The sequence below is a fragment of the Hyla sarda genome, chromosome 5 (assembly GCF_029499605.1).
Source record: "Hyla sarda isolate aHylSar1 chromosome 5, aHylSar1.hap1, whole genome shotgun sequence".
Taxonomy (NCBI): domain Eukaryota; kingdom Metazoa; phylum Chordata; class Amphibia; order Anura; family Hylidae; genus Hyla; species Hyla sarda.
This window is the reverse complement of record NC_079193.1, coordinates 182817130-182836653: the sequence shown is the minus strand read 5'-3', so window position 1 is coordinate 182836653 and position 19524 is coordinate 182817130. Positions and strand designations below refer to the sequence as shown.

The 19524-nt window shown below is 43.0% G+C and overlaps 2 protein-coding genes across 2 annotated transcripts in view; one reads left to right on the top strand and one right to left on the bottom strand.

The window, feature by feature from the left end:
- Positions 1-140, bottom strand: part of PIGM (phosphatidylinositol glycan anchor biosynthesis class M) — a 30812-nt gene extending 30672 nt beyond the window's left edge. Inside the window, exon 1 of the mRNA XM_056520824.1 lies at positions 9-140. The gene's annotated coding sequence lies outside the window, so the exon portion shown is untranslated. The remainder of the gene's footprint in view (positions 1-8) is intronic.
- PDCD6 (programmed cell death 6) lies at positions 72-18981 on the top strand. Its single transcript, XM_056520828.1, has 6 exons — positions 72-229; positions 10200-10261; positions 13271-13315; positions 15805-15963; positions 16232-16341; positions 18574-18981. The coding sequence occupies exons 1-6, from the start codon at positions 174-176 to the stop codon at positions 18670-18672; spliced, it is 531 nt and encodes a 176-aa protein (XP_056376803.1). The 5' UTR covers positions 72-173; the 3' UTR covers positions 18673-18981.
- Positions 18982-19524: the final 543 nt, after the last annotated feature.

Sequence of the window (19524 nt, the reverse complement as noted above, 5' to 3'; positions counted from 1 at the left end):
GTACTCACCCTCCGGACGGGCCGTGTGCGGCAGTGACAGCCGGGGAAACGGCGTCCTAGTGAGGGAGGCGGGGAGCGGGCGTGGGCGGCGGTGACACCTTCCGGGTCGGGGTGACACAGTCTGCTCGTACAGGAGGAGGAAGAGCCTGACAGGAGCGCACACGGAGCGGAGACATGGCTTACCAGTACCGGGGCCCGGACCAGAACTTCCTCCTGAACGTCTTCCGCAGGTGAGTGTGATTCCAGGGAAGGTCTCCGGGGACCCTGCGGGCTGTATAGGAGCATACCCCTCACTCTCTTGGGGTCTGTCATATTACTACGTGGTAGTGTAGGAATAGAAGCGCCCCATAAAGCGGTACCGCTCCGTTATTTCTGTACAGAAGTCCATGTAGCAGATTACAGCCGGTTTATGGGGATGTAACATCTGGGGCATGCTTCACCCCCTTCATACTGATAACCCTCTCCAGGACTTGGGTCCTTATGTGCGGTAATGCAAAGTGTGAACTGTGCTTATCAGCTATGCGTCTAGTGCACTCTGGGGAAATTCCTCCACTTCTTGACTTCCTATCATTACCCTATGACAGTGTTTCCCAACCAGTGTGCCTCCAGCGGTTGTAAAACTACAACTCCCAGCAGGCCCGGACAGCCTTCGGCTGTCCGGGTCTGCTGGGAGTTGTAGTTTTGCAACAGCTGGAGGCACATTGGTTGGGAAACACTGCCCTGTGATCAGCGGGATACCTTCACTTCTCTGCCTGCCCTAGACCCTTGTTCGCAGTGGATTGGCCACATTAGGGCTCATTCACACTACATAATTTGCAAGCGCAATTTAATTCCAGAGTTCCGCTGTGGAAAATCTGACGCAGCAGCCTCCTATTGATTCTGCCGCACTATTCACACTACGGAATTTCCGCAAAAAAACATTCCGCCGCAGAAATTCTGGACCCCAGACATTGCCAATAGAATGAACATGTTAAAAAAAAAAAAAAAAAAAAAAATTTGGGAATGTGCTCAGAAATGCATTGCATCTAGCAGTCCTTGCTTCTTCTGCCGGCGCCCTCTACAGGTGGGCAGAGATTCCGAAATGTGAATGAGCCCTAAAATTCTTTCGGACAAAACTAGAGATTTTCTACTAGATTTTCAATAATTTTTTTTTTACATTTTTTTAAAATTTTATTTATTTATTTTCTTAGTTCTACGGCTTCTTCATTATTTTGCAATAATTCCCCCCCCCCCCCCCCGAATATTAAATACCTTCATTCACATATGGGGTGTGTCATGAGATTCTGCTAAGATTTGGAATAATGAAGGTGTGAACACGGCCTAAGGCAGGACATAGATGCCAGATTTCTGACTAGATCCTGCTAATAATTCCATCCCTACTCCGATAGGAAACCGGTCCCACAGTGACCTGCTTTGTCCAACTGTCCAAAAGAGTAGTGTGACTTTTTCCATAGGAACATGAAAAATGGTCACTTAAAGGGGTACTCCGCTGAAAAAACTTTTTTTTTTAAAATCAAATTTACAGATTTGTAAATTACTTCTATTTAACAATCTTAATCCTTCCAGTACTTATCAGCTACTGTATGTTCCAGAGGAAGTTCTTTTCTTTTTGAATGTCCTTTCTGTCTGACCACAGTGCTCTCTGCTGACACCTCTGTCCTTGTCAGGAACTGTCCAGAGCAGGATAGGTTTGCTACGGGGATTTGCTCTTACTCTGGACAGTTGCTAAAATGCAGAGAGCACTGTGGTCAGACAGAAAAGAAATTGAAAAAGAAAATAACTTCCTGTAAAGTATACAGCAGCTGATAAGTACTGGAAGGGTTAATAATTTTTTTTAATAGAAGTAATTTACAAATCTGTTTAACTTTCTGGCACCAGCTGCTGTATGTTCCATGGAAGTTCTTTTCTTTTTGAATTTCTTTTCGATCTGACCACAGTGCTCTCTGCTGACACCTCTGTCCATGTCAGGAACTGTCCAGAGTAAGAGCAAATCCTCATAGCAAACCTCTCCTGTTCTGGACAGTTCCTGACATGGACAGAGGTGTCAGCATAGAGCACTGTGGTCAGACAGAAAGGAAATTCAAAAAGAAAAGCACTTCATGTGGCGCATGCAGCAGCTAATAAGTACTGGAAGGATTAAGATTTTTAAATAGTAGTAATATACAGATATGTTTAACTTTCTGGCCCCAGTTGATAAAATAAAAAATAAATAAATAAAAAGTTTTCCATAGGAGTACCCCTTTAACAATTTTAAAGCACATATAAAACTCCAACATACATAGCAGAAAATAAAGCACTATAGTTCACAATGTAAACTGAAGTGCAGAACTTTTGTGGAAATAAGTGAGAAGTCATTTCTTCCATGCATGAAACGCGTTGGAAATCTAGAGCATATTATCCTAATGCAGCAGTGTTTTCCAACCAGGGTGCCTCCAGCTGTGGCCAAACTACAACTCCCAGCATGCCCGGACAGCTGAATGCTGGGAGTTGTAGTTTGGCCACAGCTGGAGGCACCCTGGTTGGAAAACACTGTCCTAATGGGTTGAATAGGCATTGTATCTAGAGATGGGCGAACTTACAGTAAATTTGATTCGTCACGAACTTCTCGGCTCGGCAGTTGATGATTTAGCCTACATAAATTAGTTCAGCTTTCAGGTGCTCCCGTGGGCTGGAAAAGGTGGATACATTCCTAGGAAAGAGTCTCCTAGGACTGTATCCACCTTTTCCAGCCCACGGGAGCACCTGAAAGCTGAACTAATTTATGCAGGAAAACTCATCAACTGCCGAGCCGAGAAGTCCGTGACGAATCGAATTTACTCTAAGTTCGCTCATCTCTAATTGTATCATTGCAACCACTATTTTCCCATAACCTGTAGTCTACAATTTATCATTTTTTAGGACTGAGCCCTAGTAGGTGATCATGTGTTTCAGTTGTGTTAAATGTCTTTATTTTTTATTTATTTTGTCAGTGTAAGTGTGTGGCAGCTTGTTTTGTTGGGGAAATGAGGTGTATTGTTTAGGGGATGCACTTTTCATTTGTAAATGGAATGTATTTATAAAATAAAAATAATTGGAAATGTATTATTATTTATTTATTCCAAATAGGCATGTGTCAAATGAAACAATGTATTACGGTCTAATGTAACTATAGATATCGCAGTGCTGGATAAAATGCTCAACACGGTCATAGGACACATCCCAATGGTGTCTCAGGCTCCATTGACCCACAGGAGGAGGAATTGTGTGGCTTTGGTTTTGATAGGGTTAAGAGGATCTTTTTTGTGTCAAACATGTGACCTGAGAGACCCACAACAAATGATGAAAGGACAAGTCTCCAGGGTTTCCAGATGACGTAGCTGTAATGTGCTGTTCTGTGTGTACACACAACATAGCTGGATTTACCTGGTAAGGAATAGTAAGGGATTATTTCTGCCATATACTACCGCTATACACTGTCCTGGTCAGTCACCAGTGATTCATCATGGAGTAATGTGTAAAGATCACTTCAGGGAAACCTCTAGACTTTCAGATGACTTCACTTTTTCCAGGTGTGCGCTGCTAACTAGGACCCTGCTTATTGTGCACTGTACTCCTAATGTGGATGGAGCTCTATTGTATAGAAAAGCAGTAAAACTGATCATAAAAACTCAAGCAAACTGATACAAACATTCCATTTTAGTATTTTTTTTTTTTAACTGAACATGCAAACTTTTTTCTATTTTTTTTTTTTTAAGGGGTACTCCGCTGCCCTGCTTCCTGAGCTCCACTCCCCAGCGTCCGAAAGTTTATTGTTCCGAACGCTGTGTGCGGGCTTCCGTGTTCAGGGCCGCCCCTCGCGACGGCACTCCCACCCCCTGGTGACATCACTCCTGCCCCCTCAACAAAAGTCTATGGGAAGGGGGCGTGACGTCACGAGGAACAATAAACTTCCGGACGCTCTGGAGCGGAGCTCCGGAAGCAGGGCAGCGGAGTACCCCTTTAAGGATCAGTATGAACCAGTTTCTTCAGTCCAAGACAGTGTTTCCCAACCGGGGTGCCTCCAGCTGTTGCAAAACTACAACTCCCAGCATGCCCGGACAGCCTTCGGCTGTCCGGGCATGCTGGGAGTTGTAGTTTTGCAATAGCTGGAGGCACCCTGGTTGGAAAACACTGGTCCCAGACTTATTGCTGCAGATGTGGGACATTTGGTCCTCTTTAATAAAATGCTACAGCATCCTTAAAGGGGTACTCTGGTGGAAACCTTTTATTTTATTTATTTTTGTTATTTAAATGAACTGGTGCCAGAAAGTTAAACAGATTTGTAAATGACTTCTATTAAAAAATCTTAATCCTTTCAATACTTTATAGCCACTGTATACTACAGAGGAAAATCTTTATTTTTTTAGAATTTCTTTTTTGTGTTGTCCACGGTGCTCTCTGCTGACACCTCTGTCCATGTCAGGAACTGTCCAGAGCAGGAGAAAATCCCCATAGAAAACCTATGCTGCTCTGGACAGTTCCTGACGCAGACAGAGGTGTCAGCAGAGAGCACCGTTTCAATTTTGCACCTATAGTTCCATATTATGGCTGTGTTTTGAGCCACCAATTCTACTTTTGCAGTGACAATAGTCATTTTACCAAAATATCTACAGCGAAGCGATAAAAAAAAGTCATTGTAGAGAAAATTTCATTTTGTAACTTTTGGGGGCTTCCGTTTCTACGCAGTGCATTTTTTGGTAAAAATGACACCTTATCTTTATTCTGTAGGTCCATACAGTTAAAATGATACCCTACTTATATAACTACATGCAGGAAAAATTTATACATTTAAAATTGTCATCTTCTGACCCCCTATAACTTTTTTATTTTTCCACATACAGGCTCATTTTTTGCGCCATGATCTGAAGTTTTTATCGGTACCATTTTTATATTGATCGGACTTTTTGATCACTTTTTATTCATTTTTTCATTGTATAAAAAGTGACCAAAAATACGCTATTTTGGACTTTGGATTTTTTTTCTGCGCGTACGCCATTGACCGTGCGGTTTAATTAATGTAATATTTTCATAGTTCGGACATTTCTGCACGCGGCGATACCACATATGTTTATTTTTATTTACACAGTTTATTTTTTATTTTTATTTTTTTTATGGGAAAAGAGGGGTGATTCTTACTTTGTGGCTATTACACTGAACATAGCGATCTCATACACAGATCATTGGCGTGCATTGACACGGCAAAGATCAGTGTTAACGGCGGCCGATTCCTCAAGCCTGGATTTCAGGCTTGGTGCTATCAATCACTGATCGGACGTGACGGAGGCAGGTGAGGGACCCTCTGCTCATGTTCTAGCTGATCAGGACATCGCGATTTCACCACGATGGTCCAGATCAGCCCAACTGAGCTGCCGGGAAGTTTTTACTTTCATTTTAGAGGCAGTGATCAACTTTGAACTCCGCGTCTAAAGGGTTAATAGTGCGCGGCACAGCGATCGATGCCGCACGATATTAGCCCAAGGTCCTGGCTGTCATTAGCTGCTGGGACTGACCCAGTATGACGCAGGGTCATGGCATAACCCCGCATTATATATCAGGACCGGGCGCAGGGCGTACAGGTACGCCCTGCCTCCTTAAGAGGTTAAAGGGGTACTCCTGTGGAAAAAAACAGGTGCCAGAAAGTTAAACAGATTTGTAAATGACTTCTATTGAAAAATCTTAATCCTTCCAATACTTATTAGCTGCTGAATACTACAGAAGAAATTATTTTCTTTTTGGAACACAGAGCTCTCTGCTGACATCACAAGCACAGTGCTCTCTGCTGACATCTCTGTCCGTTTTAGGAACTGTCCAGAGCAGCATATGTTTGCTATGGGGATTTTCTCCTAAAATGGACAGAGATGTCAGCAGAGAGCACTGTGTTCCAAAAAGAAAAGAATTTCTTCTGTAGTTTTCAGCAGCTAATAAGTAATGGAAGGAGTAAGATTTTTTAATAAAAGTAATTTACAAATCTGCTTAACTTTCTGGCACCAGTTGATTTAAAAAAAATAAATAAATAAAAAAAAATTTTTTTCCACCGGAGTACCCCTTTAAAAAAAACGTACAATAACGGATGCAAACTGAGGTTATCTGTTTGGATCCGTTATTGTTCAGTTAATAAACAAAAAAAACATCTGAGCATGCTTAGAAGTAAAAACGAATCAAAAAACAGAAAGCTCATCCGTTTTCCATAGACTTCAATGTTAAATTTACTGTATCCATTTTTTCTTCTGTTCTTTTTGAGGGAAGAAAAAATACTGCATGTGCCATTTTTTTTCTGCTGTCAAAAAAACTGAAATGAGTGCAGATGGGTACAGACGGATGTAAATGGAGTGTAAAAAAAAATCCCATTGGCAGCCTGCAAGAACGGACCCGAAACTGCCCGTATGCACCCGCATATGCCCGTAATTCATTATGGGCGTTATATAGTGACGGGACATCATGGCGGGAAAATTACTGCACTATATAACGCCCATAATGAATTACGGGCATATGCGGGTGCAAACAGGCAGTTACAAAAACCCATAGGCTGCAATGCAATTTAGTCACGGCCGTCAGGGGTTTTGTAACGGCCGGGTTTCGCTGCTGTAGTGACGGAACATGTGACAGAAGTTTGTAAATGGAAAAATTCATAGTGTGAAAGGAGCCTAAGTCTGATTACACTCCAGTGGAGTTATGTATAAGCAGTCGTATGTGTATAGTGGCCCATAGTATTGCAGACCATATTTTCATATACTGCGGGCAGTTTCTACCTTCCTTTATGTCCAAGCGTTTACAGTAAGAAACCGGTTTAGGGTCTATTCACTTGTACTGTATCCTGCACATATTTGATGTGCAGGTTTTGAAACTGCAGATTTGATTCTTTGTTCAACCATTCAAATATATGCAGGGTACTGTAGATGTGAATACGCCCCAAGGTACAGAAAGAAAAAAACACAATCCCCAGTAGCAGCAAATCCCTATAATCAGATACACATAGGGATATCCCGATACTAGCCATTTGCTTGGTATCGGGGACTCGTTTAATATCCCCTATACCATGCCCGATACCTGGTGCCGCTCTGCTGCCCCGTTCTTCCATCCTCCCGTCCGCATCATAGTGTTCCATGGAGGAGCATGTGACACACACGTCACTCCGCTTCCTCCCCTGCGCCCAGCGTAACGCTACGCAGGAAGCAGAGTGACGTATATGTCACATGCTCCTCCATAGGACGACACGATGCGGACCGGAGGACGGGAGAACGGGGCTGCAGAGCGTCAACACCAGCATCTGACCCGAGGAGGTGAGCTGCCTGCAAGGAGGGGGCTGCTACTAATGTCTAAGCGGGGGGGCCCCTGCTGCTGTCTAAACGGGGAGGGGGGACCCTGCTGCTGACTAAACGGGGGGGGGGCCTGCTGCGGTTTAGCACCCCCTGTTGCTGTCTAATGGGGGGGGGGCCCTGTTGCTGTCTAATGGGGGGGGGGGGCCCTGTTGCTGTCTAATGGGGGGGGGGCCCTGTTGCTGTCTAATGGGGGGGGGGGGCCCTGTTGCTGTCTAATGGGGGGGGGGCCCTGTTGCTGTCTAATGGGGGGGGGGGGGGGGGCCCTGTTGCTGTCTAATGGGGGGGGGGGGGGGGCCCTGTTGCTGTCTAATGGGGGGGGGGGGGCCCTGTTGCTGTCTAATGGGGGGGGGGGGCCCTGTTGCTGTCTAATGGGGGGGGGGCCTGTTGCTGTCTAATGGGGGGGGGGGCCCTGCTGCTGTCTAATAGGGGGGGGGGGCCCTGCTGCTGTCTAATAGGGGGGGGGCCCTGCTGCTGTCTAATAGGGGGGGGGGGGCCCTGCTGCTGTCTAATAGGGGGGGGGGGCGGCCCTGCTGCTGTCTAATAGGGGGGGGCCTGCTGCTGTCTAAAGGGGGGAGGGGGGCCAAGCTGCTGTTTAAATGGGGGCCCACTGTTTAAAGGGGGGTTGTGGTCTAGAGGGGGTACTGCTGTCTACAGGGGGGCTGCTACTAATGACTGCCAGGGGGCTGCTGCTAATGTCTGCAAGGGGATACTACCTACTATTAAAGACAATCTTGCATCATAGTCACCTGCACTAACTTCAATTGATAGGTAGATGCAGGTGACCCGATTTCTACCGCTGCTCACCATGTGAACATCGGTCTCACCGCCAATGCAAATTCCCTGTTCTGTCCAATGGAGAAGAGAGAAATCTTGGCTCATACTACAGCAGCCGCCTCCATTGTACACAACAAGGACCCACATATCTTACGGTAAACAGCGCCAGAAACCGGGTCAACCTGGTGTCAGATTCCCTTTAAAATATAAGTACTCGTACTTGGTATCGGCGAGTACTAGAATTAAAGTATCGGTACTCATACTCGGTCTTAAAAAAAATGGTATCAGGACATCCCTAGATGCACATATTTGCTGCATTGTAAGGTATGATATTGACTTGCACCATCAGCCAAGTTTAAAAACTGCAAAAAATAAACTGCAGAAAAGGCATGAAATCAGCTACAAAATGTGCATATGTTACATGCATACAGTAAAACCTCTTTGAGATGACAACCAAAAATTGTATTGAGACTTGTTTATACCGGAGACTTGGTTACTAGGGCTACTTTCATTATAGTATACAGTTCTGATACATTCGGTGGTTAGACAAACTATTTTCTATCTTATAATATATTAGCTGAGTACCCGGCGTTGCCCGGTTTTTCCTTCCTAATCCTTGCTGTGGAGGAAAATCAACAGCAAAATCAAGCTTTTGACTTCATATCCCGGTCCTCCTATCCCGGTCCTCCTATCCCGGTCCTCCTATCCCGGTCCTCCTATCCCGGTCCTCCTATCCCGGTCCTCCTATCCCGGTCCTCCTATCCCGGTCCTCCTATCCCGGTCCTCCTATCCCGGTCCTCCTATCCCGGTCCTCCTATCCCGGTCCTCCTATCCCGGTCCTCCTATCCCCGTCCTCCTATCCCCGTCCTCCTATCCCCGTCCTCCTATCCCGGTCCTCCTATCCCCGTCCTCCTATCCCCGTCCTCCTATCCCCGTCCTCCTATCCCCGTCCTCCTATCCCCGTCCTCCTATCCCCGTCCTCCTATCCCCGTCCTCCTATCCCCGTCCTCCTATCCCCGTCCTCCTATCCCGGTCCATAATATGTGTACCAGTTATTGAAATATCTCAAGCTGTTTGGAAGTTATGTAGTAACATATATTTCCCATTGACTTGTATGGGACTTTAAACATAAACCCCGCCCCTGGCAAATGAGGGTGAGTGAGGGTTAAATGACCTATCCTATGTTTGTTGTTGACATATAAGTAACATATGTGCCAAGTTTCATGTTAATATCTTTAGCCGTTTGGAAGTTTTTGTGGAACACACATACACACACACACACACATACGAACACACATACACACACACACACACATACACACACACATACACACACACATACACACACACATACACACACACATACACACACACATACACACACACATACACACATACACACATACACACACACATACACACACACATACACACACACATACATACACACATACATACACACACACACGTTGAGTTTTATTTATATGCCCTCAATAAAACTCCATGGCAGAGCCGGAGATTGCCGAAGGCAGCACTCCGGCTCTGCCATAGAGTTGTATTGAGGGGGCGTGTCAGCCGCTGATTCGTGCGGTGGTCAACACGCTCCCTTCCCACGGGCTGTCGGGGCCCCGTACAGGAGATCGCGGGGGATACGTTTTTCAGGACTGGATATCTCCTTTAATTCTCTAATGGGCTTATAAACATTGCCGAGCACTGAGATGAGTAACCCCACTACTCAGCTTGTTATCCCCTATCATGTGGATAGCATCTTAAAGGGGTACTCCAGTGGAAAACATTTTTTTTTTTTTTTTTTAAATCAACTGTTAGGAGAACTGAGGTGTCAGAAGAGAGCACTGTTAAATACTTTCAAAAAAATAAAACTGTGGACAGGCAGAAAAGAACTATACAACTTTCTCTGTAGCATACAGCAGCTGATAAGTACTGGAAGGATTAAGATTTTTAAATAGAAGGACATAGCCCATTTTGGCCTTGAGGCATTTACGTTTTTCCTCCTCGCCTTTTAAGAGACATAACTCTTTATTTTATTTTTATTTAATGACTAACATCAGGTCTTTGTTATCACTTACAGAGTGGACACAGACAACAGTGGCATCATATCGGACAATGAACTGCAGCAGGCTTTATCGAACGGTAAGAAAACTGACACCTTGTCTTTGCTTATACGGGATGCCGAATCCTCGTACAAGTAATATTTTAATAAAAATAGAACGTTCTGTTAATTCTCACAAGGAAAAAGAAAACCACAGGCCACATGTTTTTCCATGTAGTATGAGGTAAGCAGCTCTGTCTCCGGCATCTTCAGCAGGACTGCGTTGTGCAGTGTTGGACCAAAAACTAAGCAGCCTGGGTTTGGCGTCCTGTTGGTTTTAGAAACCAAGACCATGCCCCTAGTTTACACAACGGAGCCTTATGTCTAGGGGAGAAACGCCTTAAAAATAGCTGTGCAAGTTTCCAAGCAAGATAGGTGGTTCAGATTTTCTATTACACGGACCCTGTTGTAGAAGGAAATCTTCCGTAGTTTTGTAACACCGGCACATATGACAGTGTAAACTGATTCCGACCTGATGAAGAGGCCTTCTGTTAGAATACTTCTGTTTTTTTTCCCATGAACCCAACCATATTACCGTACAGTCCAGAACCAGTATGCAGCTATGTTTGCCCTGTATCGCAGGGTACCACATCTGTATGCATCCACCCCACCCTATTCAAGACCACATGAGCGGTAATATCTGTGTATAAAAATAAACAAGAAAATGATAAGAACACCAATATTGTGTCTCGGGTGTGCCCATAGGCACACCCGAGACACAATATTGGTGTTCTTATCATTTTCTATATTAAAGCTGGGTGACTAACTACACATTAGTGTGGTCAGATGCAGGACCATATCTCTCTGCGCCCCCTTTTTTGATTTTATAAAAATAAACAATTACATTTGTAAATCTAAAAACCGATGCCAGATCATCAGACTTTCCAGTTTATTGGGCTGATGATATTTTAGTCTGTCTAAAATATATGGTCTGACCCATGTGAACAACATTATCTTGTGGCAATGGCATCTGGGTGGGAAATGTTAAGTGGGAGAAGAATAAAGTAAGATAAAATCAAGTAATGTGAATTTAGGTACGTAAAGACTCTAATGACTTCCATGAAAATATCTGGATTAAATGTGATATTTAGCAAGCTGCTACTCTGACAATATTAAATATTAAAATGTTAGTTTTAGCAGTTACAATTTTTAAAGCGGACTGACCACCCTGAATAGTGACTTTATAATCTGGGCATTCAGAGCCACAAGTCCTTGGCACACATCTGAAAACACACAAACCAGGGTACAGCAGTCATGGCTCAGATTACTTCATGCTGAAGAAAAAGATTGAATTGGTGTTCTTGTTTCTGCTCCACAAGACACAGTACTTAATAAAAAAAATCAACTGGCTCCAGAAAGTTAAACAGATTTGTAAATTACTTCTATTAAAAAATCTTAATCCTTCCAGTACTTATCAGCTGCTGTATGCTCCAGAGGAAGTTGAGTTATTATCTGTCTGAACACAGTGCTCTCTGCTGACACCTCCGTCTATGTTAGCAAATGTCCAGAGCAGGAGAGGTTTGCTATGGGGATTTGCTTTTGCTTTGGACAGTTCCTGATATGGACAGAGGTGTCAGCAGAAAGTACTGTGGTCAGACCGAAAAGATCAACTCAACTTCCTTTGTAGCATAAAGCAGCTAAGTACTTCTATTAAAAAAATCTCAATCCTTCCAGTAATTTACAAATCTGTTTAACTTTCTAGAGCCAGTTAATATGAAAAAAAAAAAAAAATGAGGGGTACTCCGCCCCTAGACATCTTATCCCCTATCCAAAGGATAGGGGATAAGATGTCAGATCGCCGCGATCCCGCTGCTGGGGACCCCGGGGATCGCTGCTGCGGCACCCCGCTATCATTACTGCGCAGAGCGAGTTCGCTCTGCACGTAATGATGGGCAGTACAGGGGCCGGAGCATCGTGACGTCACGGCCCACCCCCGTCAATACAAGTCTATGGGAGGGGGCGTGGCAGATGTCACGCCCCCTGCCATAGACTTGCATTAAGGGGACGGGCCGTGATGTCATGAGGGGCGGGGCCATGACGTCACACTGCTCCGGCCCCTGTATTGTCCGTCATTACGCACAGAGCGAACTCGCTCTGCGCAGTAATGATAGCGGGGTGCCGCAGCGGCGATCCCCGGGGTCCCCAGCAGCGGGACCGCGGTGATCTAACATCTTATCCCCTATCCTTTTGGATAGGGGATAAGATGCCAGGGGCGGAGTACCCCTTTAAGCCATCAAAACTGCTGACTGCCCCTTGTAGACATCAGGGATGGTAGTCCAACAATACTTGAGGGCTTAGTCATGCTTTAGCAGCTACCTCGGGAAGTGTCTAGGAGGAGGGCTTTTATTGTTCAGTGCGCAGGGTTTTCTGTATTGAGTTTTCCAAGCTCTGCTCCTTAGCTATGATTGACGTCTCTCTCATCCAACCAGGAGATTGCCAGAGCTGTCAATCATAGCTAAGGGGAAAATCCGTAAAAGATCTCAATACAGGGTGCTCTGCTCATCTATCAAGGGGAGCCCGCATCCTGAGCCCTTCTCAAGGAGGCAGCTGGGGTGTTAAAAAGCATTTGTCTCGGTTACGCAAGCTGCATTACAGAGACCACTGGTATGGTTTCCCTCCGGGACATATGTGGGGGGCTGTCAGCAGATTTAATGGCTCAGAACTGCTGACAGACTGCCTTTAAGCTGAAAGACAATATTGGAGCTGAGCAGAATTCGAGGAGTACCTCATGTGTGAGACTTATGGATGGCTGTGGGGTTGCTCTGCATGGTCCCAATATTAGGGACAAGGTCTGCTTACACTTTTGTATAAGGGCATACAGGTAGCAGAACTGATCATGAGTAACTACCGGCCTTAACACTTGAAATAGACATCAACATAACAGCAGGAGGCGCCATAGCAATATCTAGAAATAGGAGAATTTATTTTAATGATGATAGATTTTGTTATATATATGTTTACTATTCTTGTTCTGTAGGATGTGCATGTAATCTTTAATAGAACTGCTTATAGAAGTACTGTGGGAATACTAAACTCGCTTCTCATTTCAGGTACATGGACACCATTTAACCCTGTCACTGTCAGAGCTATTATCTGTAAGTTGCCATTCACACTTGGTTTATTACCCTCCTCTCTCTTCTGCAGAAGAGACTTCCCAGCAATAGGGATGGGCCGCTTGATCAATGGATAACTATACATTCTCATGGTTACTACAACACAATCAGGTTTTTCAAGCTCTTACAAGTCAGTTGCTCTTAAGCCAAAACTCAGCCAAGATGTCTTTAAATAATATCTACCGTTTTTAAGGGTGGTGTATCATTAAATGGAATGGTAGCTTGGAGATTGTCCATCCGATTTCCATTAGATGCTGGGGTGTGCACTAGTTCTTACATTATTAAAATGTGCTGGTATCTGTATAATGTGGTATGAATGAATGAACTGTCAAAAGGGTTATCCCATAAGTTACTGGATCCTCCACCTTAGATCGGAAGGAGAGAGGACCTTCATACAATTATTTAATACAGGTTATAACTATGACTATGTTCAAGCTGTATTATTGTTTGCACCTCCAATAGCTGAAGTGTAACATATCCTAGTAAGAGGATACACTGTCACTTAAAAAAAAATACTTATAAAGTTAGGGTCACACATAAGGGATCCGCAGAGTATTTTCCGCTGGTGATCCGCCGGTTACCCGACCCATTCGCGCGGCGAGCAGGCCAGGGCAGGCTGAGAGTGGAGAGATAAGCAGTTACTTTTGCTCTTCTCTTATTGGTTCTAGGAATAAGTCAGGGTCTGAACACTTAAAACTTTTGACATGTCTTTATGACATATTAAAAGGTTGTTTATTTTTTTTAAGTGACAGAAACACTATAAAAAGAATGATGCACCGTTGACTAGCATAGAAACCAGTTTAGAGAGTCAATGTATTAGTGTGGGTGCCATTAAATACAAGTAATTTACAAATTTGTTTAACTTTCTGCCACCAATTGATAAAAACAAAATATATTTTTTTCCAGCGGAGTACCCCCCCTTTAAGGAATTTGGTTATTGACTGTGAATGTTGGCTGCTGATAACGGATATAGCTCAGGCTTAGATCCTAAGCCCACTCAGTATTTACTCACCCAGTGCATAACATACATGTATGTCATGTGTCAGGAAGGGGTTAAAAATCTTAATCCTTCCAGTAGTTATCAGATGCTGTATTCTCCACAGGAAATTCTTTGCTTTTTTTCAATTTCCTTTCCTGTCTGACCACAGTGCTCTGTGCTGATACCTCTGTCCATATTAGGGGCAAATTCCCATAGCAAACCTATCCTGCTCTGGACAGTTCCTGACATGGACAGAGGTGTCAGCAGAGAGCACTGTGGTCAGATAGAAAAATCCCAAAAGAAAAGAACTTCCTCTGGAGCATACAGCAGCTGATAAGTACAGGAAGGATTAAGAGTTTTTAATAGAAGTAATTTACAAATCTGTGTAACTTTCTGGCACCAGTTGATTTAAAATAAAAAAATAAATAAAAAAAAAGTTTCCAGTGGAGTACCCCTTTAATATCAGAGATGCCAGCCATTAAGCAAGGTCTAGATCAGCAGCAAACAGCCAACATTCGCTGTCAATAACCAAATTCATGAATATCAGAGATGCCAGCCAGTAAGCAAGGTCTAGATGCCATAATAAATAGCAATTTACATCATCTAGTCAATTATTTGACGGGTGCTGTACCTGTCAGGCCATGACTGCCCTGACATCTGCTGGTACAGCTCTGATATTCCTAGCGCTGCATTGCATAGAACTGTATAGGCAATGAAATGATTTCTTATACAAGTTCCCGCTGTGTACAATCAATCCCTTTACCTACTTTTCAAATAAAATAAAAAACATAAATGGTATTGCCATGTGCTGAAAAGTTCGGACTGTAAAATGGAATCTTATTGATCACTAATGGTAGAGTGTTAACTAGGGCTGCACAATATATCGCAATCTAATCACGATTTTTGTGAATTGCGATTATAACAATTTAGCCCTTTCAAAAAATGTGCAATTATGAGGATAAACAGTGGGTGGCACACTGAAGGGGCCTTGCCGTGCCACACGGAAGCAGATGAAACACGGAGGCAGGCTCCGCTCCTGTGCGACACATTCTGGCCGCTCCAGCCTTCGTCTCACTGTCGCACCTCCCAGCAGTGTCCAGCACTGGGAGGAGGGGACTTAATCCTTCCACCAGTGTAAACGGCGCAGGTCTGTGAAATGGACTCAGGAGCTGACCTCGCTTCATACTGGCTAACACCGGACATCACCGATCCAGGTGCTCTCCGGCCTTAACCCTTTAGACACCGCAATTAAAGTTTATTGCAGTGTCTAAAATGCTGAAAACAAGGGCCGGTAGCTCAGTGCATCTGATAAATTCAATGAACATTAAATTGGGAGGGGGGTTGGCTATATGAAATGAGGGGATTGGACATGAAATAGGGGGGATTTCACCATTTGTCTATTATATTGCAATCGCATATTGAAATTGTAATATTTACCTCCATTTGTACTGTATATGTAGTCTTCTAATGCTAGTATTTTTGTATGTTCCAGCAATGTTTGACAGAGAATATAAAGGTGGTGTGAACTTCGCCGAGTTTACCGGGGTATGGAAGTATGTTACTGACTGGCAGAATATTTTTCGGACCTATGACAGAGATAACTCTGGGTTAATAGACAAGAATGAACTAAAGCAAGCCTTATCAGGTTTTGGTAAGTGATACTAGCTTACTGGTACATAATAATGTTAGGGGTGCATACATTTGGCAGTAATGCTGCTTACACACATCCAGTATGAGGACACACAGGGACAACTTTGTGAATGTCAGTGACAGCAGCTTTACTGTTGTAGAACTTTGGAACTTGAGTTATGGCTCTTTCCTCTGCCTTACTTTACATTGCAATTCTTTTTGTTTGGATTTATTACAATTAAAATACACACATTCATTTCTGTTTTTTCCTCCTCAATTGTTTTTTGCAGGTTATCGCTTGACGGATCAGTTTTATGACATTCTCATTAGAAAATTTGACAGGCAGAGAAAAGGACAGGTAGCATTTGATGATTTCATTCAGTGCTGTATCGTTTTGCAGGTAAGTCAAATAGCACTTAAATATTATTTATCAATATTATCGTTGGACAAATTGAAGCTTAACTTCACAAGAAAATGCCAACTAATTGATAACCTACAGTATTTCCTGGGCAACAGTGTATGAATAATTTAGGGCTCTATATTGTGCTACAGCAGGCAGATAAGACCATTGGGGGGGTTTCCCTAAGAATAATGCCTGTCTAGACAGAAATGTCAAAAAGTCTATGTTTAAATTGCTTGTCATTCCTATGCTGCCTGAGCCATGGTCTTCTATCCTATGTAGTTCATTTTACCAGTATGATGACACTGGCTGCAGCAGTGACATCAATGTATATGGCATGTGTCCTCTGTATCCAGCAGTTGGTTTATTGTGCATTATATGTGACACCATTCTGAGCCATAGAGATTGGCAATCATTAGAGAAATGAGAGGATTATGAGAATATACAATCACTGGCCAGGAAAGGAAGAGAACAACTCTGGATTCATAACTACAAGTCTGCTGTATACTTAAAAGGGTACTCCGGTGGAAAACTTTTATTTTTTAAATCAACTGGTGCCAGAAAGTTAAACAGATTTGTAAATTACTTCTTAATCTTAATCCTTCCAGTTCTTATTAACCGCTGAATACTACAGAGGAAATTCTTTTCTTTTTGGAACAGAGCTCTCTGCTGACATCATGACCACAGTGCTCTCTGCAGACATCTCTGTCCATTTTAAGAACTGTTCAGAGTAGAAGAAAATCCCCATAGCAAACATATGCTGCTCTGAACAGTTCCTAAAATGGACAGATGTCAGCAGAGAGCACTGTGCTTGTGATGTCAGCAGAGAGCACTGTGCTTGTGATGTCAGCAGAGAGCACTGTGCTTGTGATGTCAGCAGAGAGCACTGTGCTCGTGATGTCAGCAGAGAGCTCTGTGTTCCAAAAAGAAAACAATTTCCTCTGTAGTATTCAGCAGCTAATAAGTACTGGAAGGATTAATATTTTTTTTTTAAAGTAATTTACAAATCTGTTTAACTTTCTGGCACCAGTTGATTTAAAAAAAAAAAAAATTCACTGGAGTACCCCTTTAAACACTCCTATAGGTTATTTGGTATAATATGCAGCCCTTACATAAGACACTTTATTCAGCTGACAGATCCACTTTATAGTCAGGACATGTTTTTTGGGTGACCAGGAAAATGTACTAAAGCAGAAAAGAACTAATGGAGGTGTGAAAAAGGCCTTAATGGTAATGCTGGTTACAGCTCGTAGAATGCTCTCCAGCATGGTTTCTGTTATAACTGAAACCATGACCTCAGTGGTTAACCCACCTGTCAAGACACCAGTAGTGCCAGACTGATTCCAATGATTAATGGGGTCCATTGTGGCACCAAAGCTTTTTGACAGGAGGAATAATGCAGCATGCTGCAATATTTCAGTAATTCTATCAGATTTAAAAGGAAGGAGTCTCCAAATTGAGCCTCTGATGGTAGTGTGAACACAGCCTAAACTGTAGATTTACCTCCAGTGGATTTTTTTATTTTTTTTTACCTCATTGAACAAACATTCAAGTTTTGGTCCTCCCAGACCTTGTTCATGCAAGTAATATGTTATAATAGAAGGTGCAAGGGAGAATTCAGAAAGGACAGACATGTCATGTATACGAGGATGTACTGAAATGTAGTGTTCTGCAGCTTCATAGCAGGATTCTTGGCAGTATATGTACTGCAGAGCTTGCTTTAAGAGTACCTGTATAATAGATACTGATCACACAGATTATTATATTCTGTAGTTTCATGTATCTCACCCACCTGACTAGATAATACAAGATTCTCCTTTCACAATAGTTGATGGTCACCGCTTCCCTCTTTCCCTTCCTGCACAGGTCACAGAGCAGGTCTATCCCATACAAGATGTTTCATTATCTGGCTCTAGGTGACACGTTCCCTTTGGGTGGAACAGGCACAGTACAGTAGTCTCCCAGTCTTGCTGACTGTCTCTTATAACAGCCAGTAGAACTGTGACTGTTTGGTCTATATGAGTTGTAACTTGGGATCCCCCCCCATCCCCCCCGAAAAAAAAAAAAAAAAATAAGTGCATATTTACATAAGGGAAGGGTGGTAGAGATTCACATATGATTGGTTTTAGTCCATGTGTTTCAGACTCTTCCACTGTTTGTGGCGGTGAGTACCTGGATTAGAATGGTTGTATTACATTACTTGCATCTATTTTTTTTTCTTTCCCTCCCCAGAAACTGACTGATGCTTTTAGACGCCAAGACACGGACCAAGACGGCTGGGTACAAATCTCATATGAACAGTTTCTTTCCATGGTCTTCGCTGTAATATGATGCCAAAAGGATCACTGGTCCAGATCAGTGCAGAGACTGAATTGCCAAATCAATACTGGAATGTGGCACAACTACGGTGCTATGTGTTCAGCCTCCTCTACATTTTTCTACCATCTTCAACAAACTCTAAGTTGTATATACAAAGAGCTTATTTTTACTGTTAGTAATATTATTAATCTAGCCATATTTCTGTTTGCACTGCAATGAATAGCTAACACAATGTCTTAAACTGAGGCCATTATATGTTGTTTTTATCATGTAGTGTGTAACTTTTGCTTCCTGTGCCATAAAATACTTTTATTTAGCCAATTGCATACCGTCTTAAATCAGTAGTAAGCTTTGCACTCTATTCCAATTCATGGGTACTGCCTGTAGTCTTTAAATGTCTTAGGGCGACCTCTCATGTAAAAATGTATGACTTTAAAATAAACAAAAAATATGTAGGACATAGCCAGCATTTAGCACTAAAGGATGTATAATAAAATACAAGGGAAAAGATTTCCTAGTAATAATCTGAATAGAACTATGTAAATAATCGTATATGATGATGTCTTGTCTAAAGGTAATTTGGATGTGCTTACATTACTCCAGAGCAGAGCACTGTGATAGCTCCAATGACAATTGTTATAATTCACATACAGCAGCAAAGATTTGCATGTTATATGCAGCATGCTCAGAAAAGGTGTGAATTGGCCCCACTGACTGACATTAGGGCTGATGCTCTCTTCTGCTGATCCTCCCATAAAAGCAGATCAGATTACATCAGAGATGCGTGCCGACATGTTTCCATGTGAAATACCAATCCGAATATAAATGTAAAAGAAACTCTATGGGGGAGACTTATCAAAACCT